Consider the following 14,483-nt stretch of genomic DNA (forward strand, 5'->3'; position numbering starts at 1 on the left):
AATAATGGCAAGATTCTATTTGGTTTAGGGTCCAAAATTACTTTTAGAAATATTTGGAAAAATAGGAGCACCTGGGTGGCTCAGTTGAGCGTCTGCCTTTGGCTCAGGTCATGATTTCAGGGTCCTGGGATCGAGTCCCGCGTCTGGCTCTCTGCTCAGCAGGGAGTCTGCTTCTCTCTCTCCCTCTGTGTTCTCTCTCTCTCTCTCTCTCTTGCTCTCTCTCAAGTAAATTAATAAAAAGCTTTAAAAAATTAAAAAAGAAATACTTGGAAAAATAAAATAATGAAGATAACCAAATTCTGTTTTTGACTAATCATATGACAAACGGGGGAGGAATAAAAGCAGAGATTCCAAGAAAGATTAAGTTAATAAAAGTACCTACATGAAATGTATATGTGAACACAATATAAACCTTTCTGAATTAAAAATCTACATTTCTCTGCTTCATTTTAATGTAACTAAGATGTAATACAATTTACAAGGATCTTTACTGTAGTTAATCTTGTATGTATGTTTTAGAAAACCTACCTTCCTGAGTGGGTTTTTCTGTTGTGACTTGCACTGGTTGTGTTAAGGCTATGTTTCACCCACAGTCTAACTGAAGTATTCTTACATGTAGAAAGAAATGCAAAATCATGATGAAGATGTTAATGTTAGTTCTCTTTTGACTGAACATCACAAAAAAGAAAAATTCAGAGATTCTAGTAGAGATTTGAAATTTGTGAAAATGAGAGATGCCTTAAGAAGGCACACGTGTGGAAGTCAGGTAAGACCTTCCAAGTGAAAAATAATTTTTATTTTACAACTCTTTTCTAAATCTGTCAAATGTAATGATATTCATAAAATCGTTCCTTCTGACTTACGTGTACAGAGATGTTTATAAGGCATTTGTGTACGATTTTAAAAAGAATACAAGGAGTGTTATGTATCCACCAGCTAGGTTAAGAAATAGAGCATTACCAGTTTCGTAAGACCCTACTGTGTGTCATTCCCAAACTGTATCCTCTTTCTCTCTTTCCCCTGGGTGACCTCTGTCTTGGCATTTGTTTTGTTTTCTTGTTTTTCATTATAGTTTTGCCAGCTGTGTGCTTATCTCTAGCAATATATTGCTTAGTTTTCCCTGTTAATGAACTTTTTGTAATTGGTGGTATTGATAGTCTTCTGTGACTTGCTTTTTTTCTTTTTTACTGGCATATATAATGTTTAATTGATCCATTGATTCGCAACTCTATCTTTAACCATTTTACTTACTGATATAAGTAAATTTGGGTTTCGTTTTCTTGGTTTGTGTCTGCTTGCTTGGTTTTTGCAGTTATGAAGAGTTGTGCCATGAACACTGTGAACATTTTCTTACACGACTCTTGGTGCACATGTTCAAGAGTTTCTCTAGCTTAGGATATATTCCTTGGGGTGGATTGCTGGGTCATAATAAGGACTGTGCATGTTTAACTGTAACAGGTAATGCCCAACTGTTTTCCAAAATGTTTTACTAATGTAGACCCACTTTAACAGTGGATGAGATTTCCTCTTCTGCAAAACTATTTTTTAATGTTGTTAACTTGTGTTGTAAGTCATACTCTTGAGTTTATTTGGATTTTGTAATGTGTATCATTCATGTTGAGATTTAATTGTGGTCTAAATACTTGTAGAAGGAAATTAAGAAAAAGGATGAAGATATTCAAAGGAGTTATACTTTGAGGAAAAAACGCAAAAAAGAAAATGAAAGAGATTCCAGGAAAGACATTGAACATAACAAAATTAAAAGTACCTCAAGAAAGCACATATATAGAGATCAGGTAAAACTTTGTAAGCTAAGCTAAACAGTTAATTCTCTTTGGCTTCCATAATGTAATCTAGACATATAATCTTATTTTATAATTGCTTGCGGTGTCAAATATAACCTGCATGTCTTATGAAAAAAAATGGTCTTCAGTTGATCTGGTGTGATATTCATAACTAATCTTGTAATTAACTTTGGCTTATAAGGACAGTATTTTTTACATGCGTACACAAGGATATCTGAATTAATAATCAGGATATTCAAATACATTGTTTTGCCTGAATGTCACAAAAAGTAAAAGAAACAAAGGTTCTGAAAAAAAAAATAGGCTAAAATTCCTAAAATAAAAATACCTTAAGACTACATGTGTATGTAGTTTGGGTAATGCATTGTAATCTAAATTTTAGTTTTTGTCTTGTTCTTCCCTGGTATAATACAGATCATTTTTAATAAGATAACTTGTCTTTTGAACGGGATCCTTCTTGAGTTCATTATTCTAAAGTATAACTTGATTTTATCTAAACTGTACCATGTTTGTATCATATATTCAGAAGGATCTTCAGAAAAATGATAAAGGTAAATAAATAATGAATCATGTTATGTGTGACCATGGCAACAAAGGGGCTGAGGGAGGAGATTCCAAGAAAGATTGGGAACAGGTTAGAAGGAAAATTACCGTAGGTAAAACTTTCCAAAGTAAAATGTTTGCTTTTTTTTTAAACTTTTTATTTCATTGTATAATTATTATAAATTATGATTTTAAGGATCTTTGTTGCGGTTAATGCTGCATGAATGTGTTCTTGTATTCTGTTTATTATGATACTTAACATTTGTGGTGATATTGTCTTTAGTACATTGTCTAAAGTACTTTTACATGTATGCAGAAAGAAATGAAGAATTCTGTTTTTGCTGATCGTGCCAAAGAATCAAAAACCAACGATGTCAGGACAGATGTGGATATTACTGAAATAAAAAATGAGTTAAGGAAGCACATATATAGAGCTCAGGTAGAACCTGGCATACTAAAATTTTCTATATTTCCTATCCTTCTCTAGTAGAACCAAAATATAATAATAATAGTAATGACTCATTATTATGTTTAATGTGTCTTAAAATTTTGTTTATTAATTTGTTATGAACAGTAATATCTTTGTACATTTAATAAATAAACTGAATTCTCTGCCATTTATAGCTCAGTAAAGCTACAGATAAATTAGGTGTCTATAGACTGCTGTATCTTGGTGCTAAAATGCTTGCCAGCTTGGGCCGCCTGGGTGGCTCAGTCGGTTAAGCGTCTGACTCTTGATTTCGGCTCAGACTATGATCTCAGTGTTGTGAGATCGAGCCCAGAGAAGAGAGATTTTCTCTCTCCCTTTCTGCCTCTCCCCCTCTCCCTCTGCCCATTACCCTTCTCTCCCCTCTCTCTTTCTGTCTCTGTTTCCCTCTCTAAAAGAAATAATAATAATAATAATAAAATGAAAAAAATAAAGTAAAATGCTTGCTAGCCTGATATTTGATGTCGAGGCCCTTTTCTGATGACCTGAGTCAGCCTCAGTGTTAGGCAATCCTTTAGAGTTTTGGGGGAAGGACTTTCTCAGTGATCTTGCCCTGCCCCCAGTGGTAGGGGATTGCTAATGATCTGGGACCATGATCTTTTCTTTCCCTTCTCCAGGGGTAAAGATTTTGTTTTCCTCTTCCCTTACCCAGAGGGTTATGGGTGTTCACTTCTACATCCTACATCCTAAGTGGAAGCCAGAGCTTTATCATTGTTCTAATTTGTATTTCTTTTGGCAGTAGTAAGTTTGAGCATATTTTATACCTTCACTTGCCATTTGTGTATTTCTGTCTTTGTCATCTGCTTGCTTATATTCTTTTTCAGTTTTCCATTAGGTTATTTTATATCATAGTATCTAGAACTCCTTATATAATCAGAACATTATCTCTTTTTATGTTGGTTATGAGTATTTTTCCAGTATAATCGTTTAAACAAATACACAATTACAGGTATTTTAAAACAATAAAGATTCTACATGTTATTATATAGAAAAAATGACCACCTTTTTTTCTTCTGTGGACTTTTATACAAAATGTTCTCTCATTTATATTTCTAATTATTAAAATACTAAGGACAGTAGACCTCTTCAGGTCTTCAAAGGAATATGACTTTATTTTTTTAAGTTAGTTTAGAAAGAGAAAATAGAGAATGTTCACACTTATGAGTGTGCTATTTAAAATAATGGAAGATACTAGTCTGAGTAAATGTGTATCAGTATCAGATCAATTATGGCTATTAAGGTGCACCTGAGTCCATTGTGTAAGTTTGCCCAAGGTTTTATTTTTTGTACACTGAAATGTAATTTTCTACCTAAAAAGATGCTTAATTTTGGTTATGTGTTTTCTCTTTTGTAGGCTATCAGATACAGCTGCATTAGAATAGATAAACAACCAGTGTACAATATTGAGGTAAGGGGCTTGGAGTAGGGTGGTGATGGAGTCAAAAAAGTAAGCTTCGTGTTTTGCTGTTTTTAGTTACTTTGATATAAAGGAATGTGTTGTCTGTATAACAAAGCCTCCTGTCAAACTTGAAATGTACTTTCTCTAATCAGAAATGAAAAAGAAAAATATTCTGTCAAAGCTCCAAAAAATTGCATATGGTAGTACAAACTGGTAACAAGAATTAAAAACTTAACTTGTGCTCATCATGGATGAGTTATGTAGCACTGTTATCACATTTCATAGCTTTCATAATTATTACTTCTAGATTAAATTTTCAGTATAATATTTTTAAAAGTATATTATTTCCTTTGTATCCTTTAAAATTTATTTCATGTAGTCTTTTCAGAGTATTTTAATTCTCTGCTAGTTCAGTGTAGTTATTTTGGCTGTTAAAAATATTTTGACCAAGGGGAATGTACTTCATGGAACTCTTAGAGTTTATATTAATATGCACCCTCAGAGTGATTCTGTGACCCTATAGCAAATATTGTGCTTGATGACATCTTAATATATTTAGTATATACTTAATGGATATAGTTTGCTTATACATTTAAAAGAAAACCAAAAAATAATTTTGCCCCTAAAGAACTATGTGTATTTGTAGCTCTGCCTGAGGTCTCCTCATTATCAGCCATACTTTGCAAATGCCTTTTCAAGTTTTCTTTTAGTGGTAGTATTTCCCCTTACTATTTAAGGCAACAGAGAAAAATAAATCAATTAATAATGTGTATTTTTGTAGTGCCTTATAGCTATAAAACACATTTGTATAAATAATCTTTTTGTGAACCACATAACAATCCTATGAAGTCGTGAAGGACAGGAATTATCTTCATTTTACAGATGAGAAAATTTTAAGTCTCCTTACTAATTTAAGATTTGCTCCCAGAATTTTTTTTTCTTCTTTGAGTCATAGAATCTTTATTTTTTTTAGGTTAAAAATGCTGAATTTCCCAGAGGTGTATTAAATTTAATTGAAAGTCTCATAGAAGGACAGTTTTTTAAAGAAGCAATTGAAGAACTTTCCTCTTTACAAGCACATTATATCCCTCCTGTATGCCTTCTTCATGCTCTACTAGAGAACATTCTACAGGTAAGAGCAGTATTAAGAGTTTACAATCTTTAAGAGAATGTTAAAATATGAACATTCTTGTTTTTTGTATATTTACAGTTAATTTCTCTTTTCAGTATTTTTCCCCTTGTTTTAATAGGAAATCTAGTACCCACTTCTTACAATTTCTTCTTTCTTTCTTTATTTTTACTTTTTTTTGTGTGTGTATTTTGTATTTGGAGTTACTATAGAACATTTACTAAAAATTCACAGTTTACTAGATAGTAGTCATAATACAACTGACCCAGCAATGAGAGACAAAATGGGACCTTAATGGATTTATAGGAATTTGAAGTTACACACTGGGGACTGGGTGTCACAAAAGCAAGGATTGCTTGGGTGCTATAGGATCATCTCACAGGGGCTCTGCCTTGGCGAGTTCACCAGGATCTAGTCCATGGCCTTCAGTCTTAGACGTCTATCGCCTGATCTTGGTTATGTCCCAGAATTCATCCGAATTCAGGAGGTGAAATTATGCTGATTATATCATAAGACTTAAAAAACAACAATTACCTGGTGCAGGATGTCAGAAAAAGCAGGACAGCATTGTCAGTCATCTTCCTTGTCTTCACTGGGTGAACTGTTTTATGAATGCTCTGAGGAAATTGAGTCATTCTTCAATCCCTCCGAGACTGGTTTGGGGTGGGAGAAGTATATTCTACTACTACTCTGGAGGAGGAGGGTACATCCTCAGGACGGTTGATGCAGAAGAAGGTGCAGAGGGGAGAGGAATACTAACCCCGTTAGGGGTTCATTCTGAATAATCCCATCGTGGAGCTAAGAGCTAGCACTTTTGTGAAAGCCTGTTTTCCTGTGTGTGTCCAGGTGGGAGCATGGATCTCCCCCCATAAGGATTATAGGACTGGGCATCAGCTCTCTTTGGTGGCCCCCAGTGAGATCAAGACCTTAGATGCCCATTTCTATTTTTAAACTATTTTCTAGGTACTACTCTGAGTGATTTAATTTATTTTCTTAGAATCTCCAAGATAATTTTCTCTTGGGAAAAATTTATCTGATTCTTTTTCTGTGGCAGTAAAGTATCTAACATAAAAATATGATAACAGTGATCTAGAAAGCCATTTGTACAGTGATAATAATCATTTTTATTCACAGTATACACAGACAATAAGCATATTCCTTAAACTGTGAAAGCTAGTAAGAACAGCTTTTCAAAGGTAGCTTTCTAATTATGTTCTTCATCACAGTGCCAATTTGAAGAAATAACAGGTGTAAGCTACGTCAGACTAATGTTGGTGATAACTAAGCATATTACATGAAAAGCTTTGTACCTTTAATTCCTTTCAGGTCACATTTGGGAACTCTTATCTCACTATAATCATGAAAATTAAAATGGACATTTCATGTAAATCTCAATACCTGGGATTACTTAACGTATAGATACGTATTTAGAATCTGCCTTTCTCAGTTGTAGTATTTCACTAGCTAAATATGATAACTTCCATTTGATCTTCTTTGTCCAAACACATGTATTAGGCAAGAAAGTTTAGGTCGGAGTTATTACAGTTTTAGACTGAAGTAACTGGTCAAAGTGTACTTTTAGCTATAGTGTTTTATTTGTTTATTTTTAAATAACAGGATAACGTAGATACGTTTTCTGGCCGATACTTTCATATATTGTCAGCCCTTCTTCACCTACATCCTCCTTGGAAGTCCCCAGCCATGTCACGGTATTACTTAGAGCTGTTTCAGTGCCCAACTTGTATGAAAGGAGCATGGTCTCTAATAGAAGTGCTTATCAGGTAAGGAAATATGACATGTGGGTATGCTAAATTTCATCTCATAGTTTTGTTGTGTATGTTTTAGATATAGGGAAAAGTTTTCAATTAGCAACAATCGCGCCTCTGATAAACCTCATTGGCTACAATACTGCCACTGCGCAAAGCTATGTGTTATGTTTTAGATATAAATGAAAGAAGTAAATTTCATTTTAGAAAATGTGAGTGTATAATATGTGTGTTGTATTTATTTTAAAACTCTCAAAAAAGGGCCAAGTCGAGGGGTACCTGAGTGGCTCAGTCAGTTAAGCATCTGACATTTGATTTCAGCTCAGATCATGATCTCATGATCGAGCCCCATGTTGGGCTCCATGCTGGGTGTGGAGCCTGCTTGGGATTCTCTCTTTCTCTCTCCCCTCTGCTCGTGCGTTCTCTCCTTTCTCTAAAAAAAAAATAAACAAAAAAAATGAAAAGGCCAAGTCTAGATTGGTCATATTTGTCATTTAGTTTATTTACCAAAAAAGAGTTTAATGAATACATGAAATAAACAGGAAAGCCAAATCATTATTTTTATTTTTTATTCTTTTTAACGATATGTGTGCATATTAAAATCTAATTAAAATTTATTGAATATGGTCATCAAATTTTGGTAATCAAAAGTGTAAACATTGTAACTGTATGAATTTTGAAACTTTCCTAGATAGTCATTCCTTTTGTGTTTCTGCATGTCATCTTCCTAGATTTTTCCTTTGTCTTGAAAATGTTTCTCTGGAAATCCTTTCTGTTTCTCTTTCTACCAAATCCACTAATTGTTTTTCTTCTCTGATAACTCCTTGTATCTGATACAGCCTGCCTTTGTCTAGGAAGTACTTTTCTTTTTATGCAAGTGCTCAGTTTTAGGGCTCCATAGTAGTGAGGGAAAGGATACTTGACTAGCCAGGCAAAGGCTAGACCTTTGGTTATGTCTTTGAGATTGATAAAGATTCATTTTCTGTCTTGGTTGTGATATATTTGAAGTGAGCTAATCATCTAGATAGCATGCATCATTCATTCTTCAGCAAATGTTTATTGAGTATTTATTGGGAGCCAGGTCCTGTGCTATACTCTGGGGATAAAATGATAAAAAACAGTTCCTTTACTTTTGAAGATGACTGAGATGTAAACACAATTCTAACACATTACTAGCCCAGCACTGGTATAGAATGTGAGGATATATGGGTTGTGTGGCTGACATGCTTTCTAATTTCCAAATCTGCTTCTTTCTTTCATTACTGTCATCAAGCTTTCATTTCTTCTTATATAAACTAATTCAATGTCTGCTTTTATTGATCTTGATTCTGTATTTTTCCCTTTAATTTATCTTCCAGAGTACCTCAGTATACTCTTTCCAAAGTGATGTTGTCATTTCCCAGATGAAAGTTTTCAATTAACTTACACATTATGTATCAAAGACAGTTCAAATTCCTTAGCAAAACATGTAAGACCTTTTGTGATTTAGATGCTATATGTGTCTCCATTTTCATCATTATTTTCCCCAATGTGCCCAGTGGGTAAACTATTTTTCATTGCCTATTCCTTTGCTCTTGTGTTTTCTCTGCCTAAATATAGCTCCATTCCTGCATTCTACAAATACCTGGCCAACTCCTAATTATACTTTAACTTGTAACTCATGTCACTATGTAATTTTGACCTTTTCTTTCAGTTAAGTTTGTCACTCATGTCAGTTTCTTACTTTCTGAAAAGTGCTGTTTTTTTATTTCAATTATAATTAATATACAGTGTTCTTTTAGTTTCAGATATAGCAATATAAGGATTCATCAGTTCTGTACATTACTCATTGCTCAACATGATGAGTTACGCTTTAATTCCCATCACTGGTTTCAGCCATCCACCCATCTACCTCCCCTCTGGCAGCCCCCAGTTTGTTCTCTGTATTTAAGAGTTTGGTTTATTTTGTCTCTTCTTTTCTTCGTTAGTTTCTTTTGTTTCTTAAATTCCACATATGAGTGAAATTATGTGGTATTTGGCTTTCTCTGACTGACTTATTTCACTTAGCGTTGTACCCTCTAGATTCATCCATGTTGTTGCAAATAACAAGATTTTATATTTTTTATGGCTGAGTAATACTCCTTTATATAGCAACCACATCTTCTTTATTCATTCATGTCTGGATGCATACTTGGGTTGCTTCCATACCATAGCTATTGTAAATAATGCTGCAGTAAACACAATGCATATATCTTTTCCATTTAGTGTTTTCATTTCCCTTGGGCAAATACCCAGTAATAGAATTACTGGACCATAAATTTAGTATTTAATTTTTTTTTAATTTATTAATCTTTTGAGGAACCTCCATACTACTTTTCACATTCGCTGCACCAGCTTGCATTACCACCAGTTGCACGAGGGTTCCTTTTTCTCCATGTCCTTGTCAAACTTGTTTCTTGTGTTTTTGATTTTGGCCATTCTGATAGGTGTGAGGTGATAATCTCATTGTAGTTTTGATATGCATTTCTCTGATGATAAGGGATGTCGAGAATCTTTTCATGTGTCTCTCGGCCATCTGGATGTCTTCTTTGGAGAAATGTCTGTTCATATCTTCTGCCCATTTTTAATTAGATTGTTTTTGGGTGTTGAGTTGTCTAAGTTCTTTATAATTTTGGATATTAACCTCTTATTAGATAAATTCTTTTCATATATTTTCTCCCATTCAGTAGGTTGTCTTTTTGTTTTGTTGATGGCTTTCTTTGCTGGGCAAAAGGATTTTATTTTGGTGCAGTTCCAGTAGTTTAATTTTGCTTTTGTTTTCCTTAGGTGACATACCTAGACAAATGTTACTGCAGCTGATGTCAGAGATTACTGCCTGTGTTTTTTTCTAGAAATTTTATGGTTTCAGGTCTCACATTTAGGTCTTGAGTTTATTTTTGTGTATGGCGTAAGAAAGTGGTCCAGTTTTGTTTTTTCTCATTTTGCTGTCCAGTTTTCCCAGCACCATCTGTTCAAGAGATGGTCTTTTTCTCATATATTCTTGCCTTCTTTGCCATAGATTAATTAACCATATAATTATGGGTTTATTTCTAAGTTTTCTATTCTGTTCCAATTGATCGATGTGTCTATTTTTGTGCCAGTACTATACTGTTTTGATTACAACAGCTTTGTAATTAACCTTGAGATGTTGGATTGTATATGTGCTGCCGAAGCGAGCATGAGATATTGGATTGTAATACCTCCAGTTTTTTTTTGTTTTGTTTTTTGTTTTTGTTTTTGTTTTAAGATTTTACTTATTTAGAGAAGACAGAGGGTGCAAGGACGGGATGGGGCAGAAGGGTAGGGAGAGAATCTCAAGCTGACTGTGCTGAGCACAAAGCCCAGCTCAGGGCTCAATCTCATGATTGGGAGATCATGACCTGAGCCAAAACCAAGAGTTCGATGTTGGACAACTGAGCATCCAGGCATCCTGTGATACCTCCATATTTTTATTCTTCTTATGATTGCTTTGGCTATTTGGGGCCTTCTGTGGTTGTGTATAAATTTTAGTATTGTTTATTCTAGTTTTATGAAAAATGCTGTTGATATTTTGATAGGGATTGCATTAAATCTGTAGATTGCTTTCTATAGCATGGACATTTTAACAATATTGGTTCTCCCAATGCATGAGCATGGAATATCTTTCCATTTCTTTGTATCTTCTTTAGTATCTTTCATTAATGTCTTACAGTTTTTCAAAGTACAGGTCTTTCACTTCCTTGGTTCAGTTTATTCGTATGCATTTTATTCTTTTTCTTAATTTATTTGTTTTCTTAATTTTTCTTTCTGCTAATTCATTATTAATGTACAGAAATACAACAGATCTTTGTATATTGAATTTGTATCCTGCAACTTGACTGAATTTATCACTTCTGGTAGTTTTTTGGTGGAATCTTTTAGGGTTTTCTATATATAGTATCATGTCATCTCTAAATAGTGGCAGTTTTACTTCTTCCTTACCAATTTAAATGCCTTTTAGTTCTTTTTCTTGTCTGATTACTATAACTAGGACTTCCAGTACTATGTTGAATAAAAGTGGTGAGAGTTGACATCCTTGTCTTGTTCTTGATCATAGAGGTAAAGCTCTCAGTTTTTCACCCTTAAGGATGATGTTAGCTGTGGGTTTTTCATAAATGGCCTTTATTATGTTATGTTCCCTCTAAACCTACTTTGTTGAGGTTTTTTTTTTTTCATGAATGGATATTGTAATTTGTGAAATGCTTTTTCTGTATCTATTGAGATGATCATATGGTTTTTATCCTTTCTTTTGTTGATGTGATGTGTCATGTTGATTTGTGAATATTGACCCACTCTTGCATCCTGGGGGTAAATCCCACTTGATGGTGGTGAATTGTTTTTTTAATATACTGTTGGATTTAGCTTGCTAATATTTTGTTGAGAATTTTTGCATCTGTGTTCATCACTTATTGGCCTGTAGTTTTCTTTTTTGTGTGTAATGTATTTTTTTTTTAAGATTTTATTAATTTGAGAGACAGAGCATGAGTAAGGGGGAAGAGGCAGAGGGAGAAGGAGAAGCAAACTCCCTGCTGAGTAGGGAGCCAGATGCGGGGCTCAATCCCAGGGCCCTGAGATCATGACCTGAGCTGAAGGCAGATGTTTAACCAACTGAGCCACCCAGGCGCTCTATTTGTGTGTGATGTCTTAATCTAGTTTTGGTATCAAGGTAATGCTGGCCTCAGAATGAATTTGGAAGCTTTCCTTCCTCTTCTATTTTTTGGAACAGTTTGAGAAGAGTAAGTTTTAAATCTTCTTTAAATGTTTAGTAGAATTCTCCTGGGAAGTCATCTGGTCCTGGACTTGTTTGTTGGGAGATTTTTGAATACTGATTCAATTTCATTGCTAGTAATCATTGTATTCAGGTTTTCTGTTTCTTCCTGATTCAGTTTTATGAAGTTATATGTTTTAGGAATTTATCCATTTCTTTAAAGGTTGTCCAATTTGTTGGCATATAATTTTTCATATTCTTTTATAATCCTTTATATTTCTAGGTGTAAATTGTTGTTTCTCTCTCTCCTCCTTCATTTCTGAAATTGAGTCCTCTCTCTCTCTTCAGTGAATCTAGATAAAGGTTTTTCAATTTTGTTCATCTTTTTAAAGAACCAGATCCTGGTTTCATTGATCTGTTCTATTGGGTTTTTAGTCTCTGTTTCATTTATTGCTGCTCTAATCTTTATTATTTCCTTCCTTCTGCTAGCTTTAGGCTTTGCTGTTCTTTTTCTAGGTCCTTAGGTGTAAGCTGTTAATTTGAGATCTTTCTTTTTTCTTGAGATAGGCCTGTATTGCTATAATCTTCCCTCTTAGGACAGCTTTTGCTGTATCCCAAAGATTTTGGACCATTGTATTTTCATTTTCATTTGTCTCCATGTGTTTTTTTATTTCCTCTTCAATTTTTGGGTTGACCCATTCATTGTTTAGTAGCATGTTATTTAACTTCCATGTATTTTTGTTGTTTCCAGATATATATATATAGAGAGAGAGAGAGTACTGGCATATATATATATATATATGTATAGTACTGGCACAAAAATATATATAAATATATATATATTTTTTTTTTAAATGAAAGATATTATGATATCCATCTCTGGCAGTTCTCAGAGAGACTACCTATATAGACATAGAATGTCCTCTAGAAGAGATTCGAGTATTAAATATTGTTAAATTTAATCATTAAGGACCCTCCTAACCTGACGATGCGGCACTCAAAAAGAAGATGGGAAGGTGGAGACAGAGGTAGAAAGTTACAAGTACATTGTTTATATAAATGATAATAAAGTTGGAAGATTATTATAAAACATTGTTACCTAGAATTTCTTAGTCCTAGACTTCTGAGTAATGCTATGGTGAGCGCCGTGAATTGTGCAAGACTGTTGAATCACAGATCTGTACCTCTGAAACAAATAATGCAATATATGTTAAGAAAAAAAAAAAGAAGATAGCAAGAGGGGAAGAACGAAGGGGAGTAAATCGGAGGGGGAGACGAACCATGAGAGGCAATGGACTCTGAAAAACAAACTGAGGATTCTAGAGGGGAGGAGGGTGAGGGGATAGGTTAGCCTGGTGATGGGTATTGAGGAGAGCACATTCTGCGTGGAGCACTGGGTGTTATGCACAAACAATGAATCCTGGAACACTACATGAAAAACTAATGATGTAATGTATGGTGATTAACATAACAATAAAAAAATTTAAAGTAAAAAAATAAAATAAAATAATATACAATTTTGCTGTCCAATCCAGTAGCCAGTAGCCACATTTGACAATGTTTAAATTTAAGATTAAAAAATTACAAATTCAAATCCTCAGTTGCACAATTCACATTTCATGTGTTCAATAGAACATATCCATCATCACCGAAAGTTCTGTTGGACAGGACTGCTAGAGTAGATGGAAAGAAAGAAATAGATATTAAATTTTTTAAATTCTTAGAAAATAGCCCTAAGTGGGGGTGCCTGGGTGGCTCATTTGGTTAAGCGTCCAACTTTTGATTTAGACTCAGGTCATGATCTCTGTCATGAGATTGAGCCCCACATCGGTGTCCGTGCTGGGTTTGGAGCCTGCTTGGGATTCTATCTCCCTCTCCCTCTGCCCCCACCCCACCATGCTTGCTTTCTCTCTCTCAAAAAAAAAAAAAAAAAAAAAATAGAGCCCTAAATGACCTTCATTTTACTAAAAAATAATAACAAAAAATCTTGAGTAAGAAGAGGACTATAGAGAGTATTTATAAATTGAGAATATGGCTGTTCACCTGAATTGAAAGCATAATCTAATACATAATTTTTTGTTCTTTGTCAATGAAATAAAGAATACAAAGAGAGTACCATTAGGCTATTAAACATTACAGTCATTGAAAAATAGAAAAATTAAATCTGTATTACTAAAAATTCAATGTCGAGATCTTTGACATGGTTTTCTTTTTAAAGGAAGAAAATATATTGATAAAATTTTGTTGATTAGCTTTATATTTTGTTGAAGGGAATTTCATTAGAATTCTGATAAAACTGAAAGAAATACTTTGTCAGCAGAATATTCATTGAATTGTTTGTATGTCACAAATTACTGGGTTCATGTTTTTCAGGTCTTGCCTTTACAATGAAAATTTTTGCCATCAAATTTCAAAAAATATTGGCACAAAAGTGCTCCACCTGACCCTGCTCAAATTTTTCTTTAATTTAGTGGAAAGTGAAGTGCGACATCTAAGCCAAAAGTAAGTTTAATCACAAAGAAAATTTTTTCTGTATTTATATTGTTTTATGTACCATTTTTCTAATTTATGTACATCCAAAGAGTCACCTTGTTTTCTAGTTTAGATTTA

At 33.8% G+C, this 14,483-nt stretch overlaps 1 protein-coding gene and 1 pseudogene across 2 annotated transcripts in view; one reads left to right on the forward strand and one right to left on the reverse strand.

Annotated features, from left to right (window-relative positions):
* SLF1 (SMC5-SMC6 complex localization factor 1) overlaps positions 1 to 14,483 on the forward strand; it is a 79,773-nt gene that overhangs the window by 26,159 nt on the left and 39,131 nt on the right. For both annotated transcript variants that reach the window (XM_027605654.1, XM_027605655.1), the window contains 7 exons: positions 620 to 766; positions 1,650 to 1,796; positions 2,665 to 2,787; positions 4,190 to 4,243; positions 5,208 to 5,366; positions 6,981 to 7,144; positions 14,247 to 14,375. In XM_027605654.1, the coding sequence (XP_027461455.1) occupies positions 620 to 766; positions 1,650 to 1,796; positions 2,665 to 2,787; positions 4,190 to 4,243; positions 5,208 to 5,366; positions 6,981 to 7,144; positions 14,247 to 14,375 (923 nt within the window). The remainder of the gene's footprint in view (positions 1 to 619; positions 767 to 1,649; positions 1,797 to 2,664; positions 2,788 to 4,189; positions 4,244 to 5,207; positions 5,367 to 6,980; positions 7,145 to 14,246; positions 14,376 to 14,483) is intronic.
* Positions 7,159 to 7,289, reverse strand: LOC113930120 (annotated as a pseudogene).

The sequence above is a fragment of the Zalophus californianus genome, chromosome 5 (genome assembly GCF_009762305.2).
Source record: "Zalophus californianus isolate mZalCal1 chromosome 5, mZalCal1.pri.v2, whole genome shotgun sequence".
Lineage (NCBI taxonomy): Eukaryota > Metazoa > Chordata > Mammalia > Carnivora > Otariidae > Zalophus > Zalophus californianus.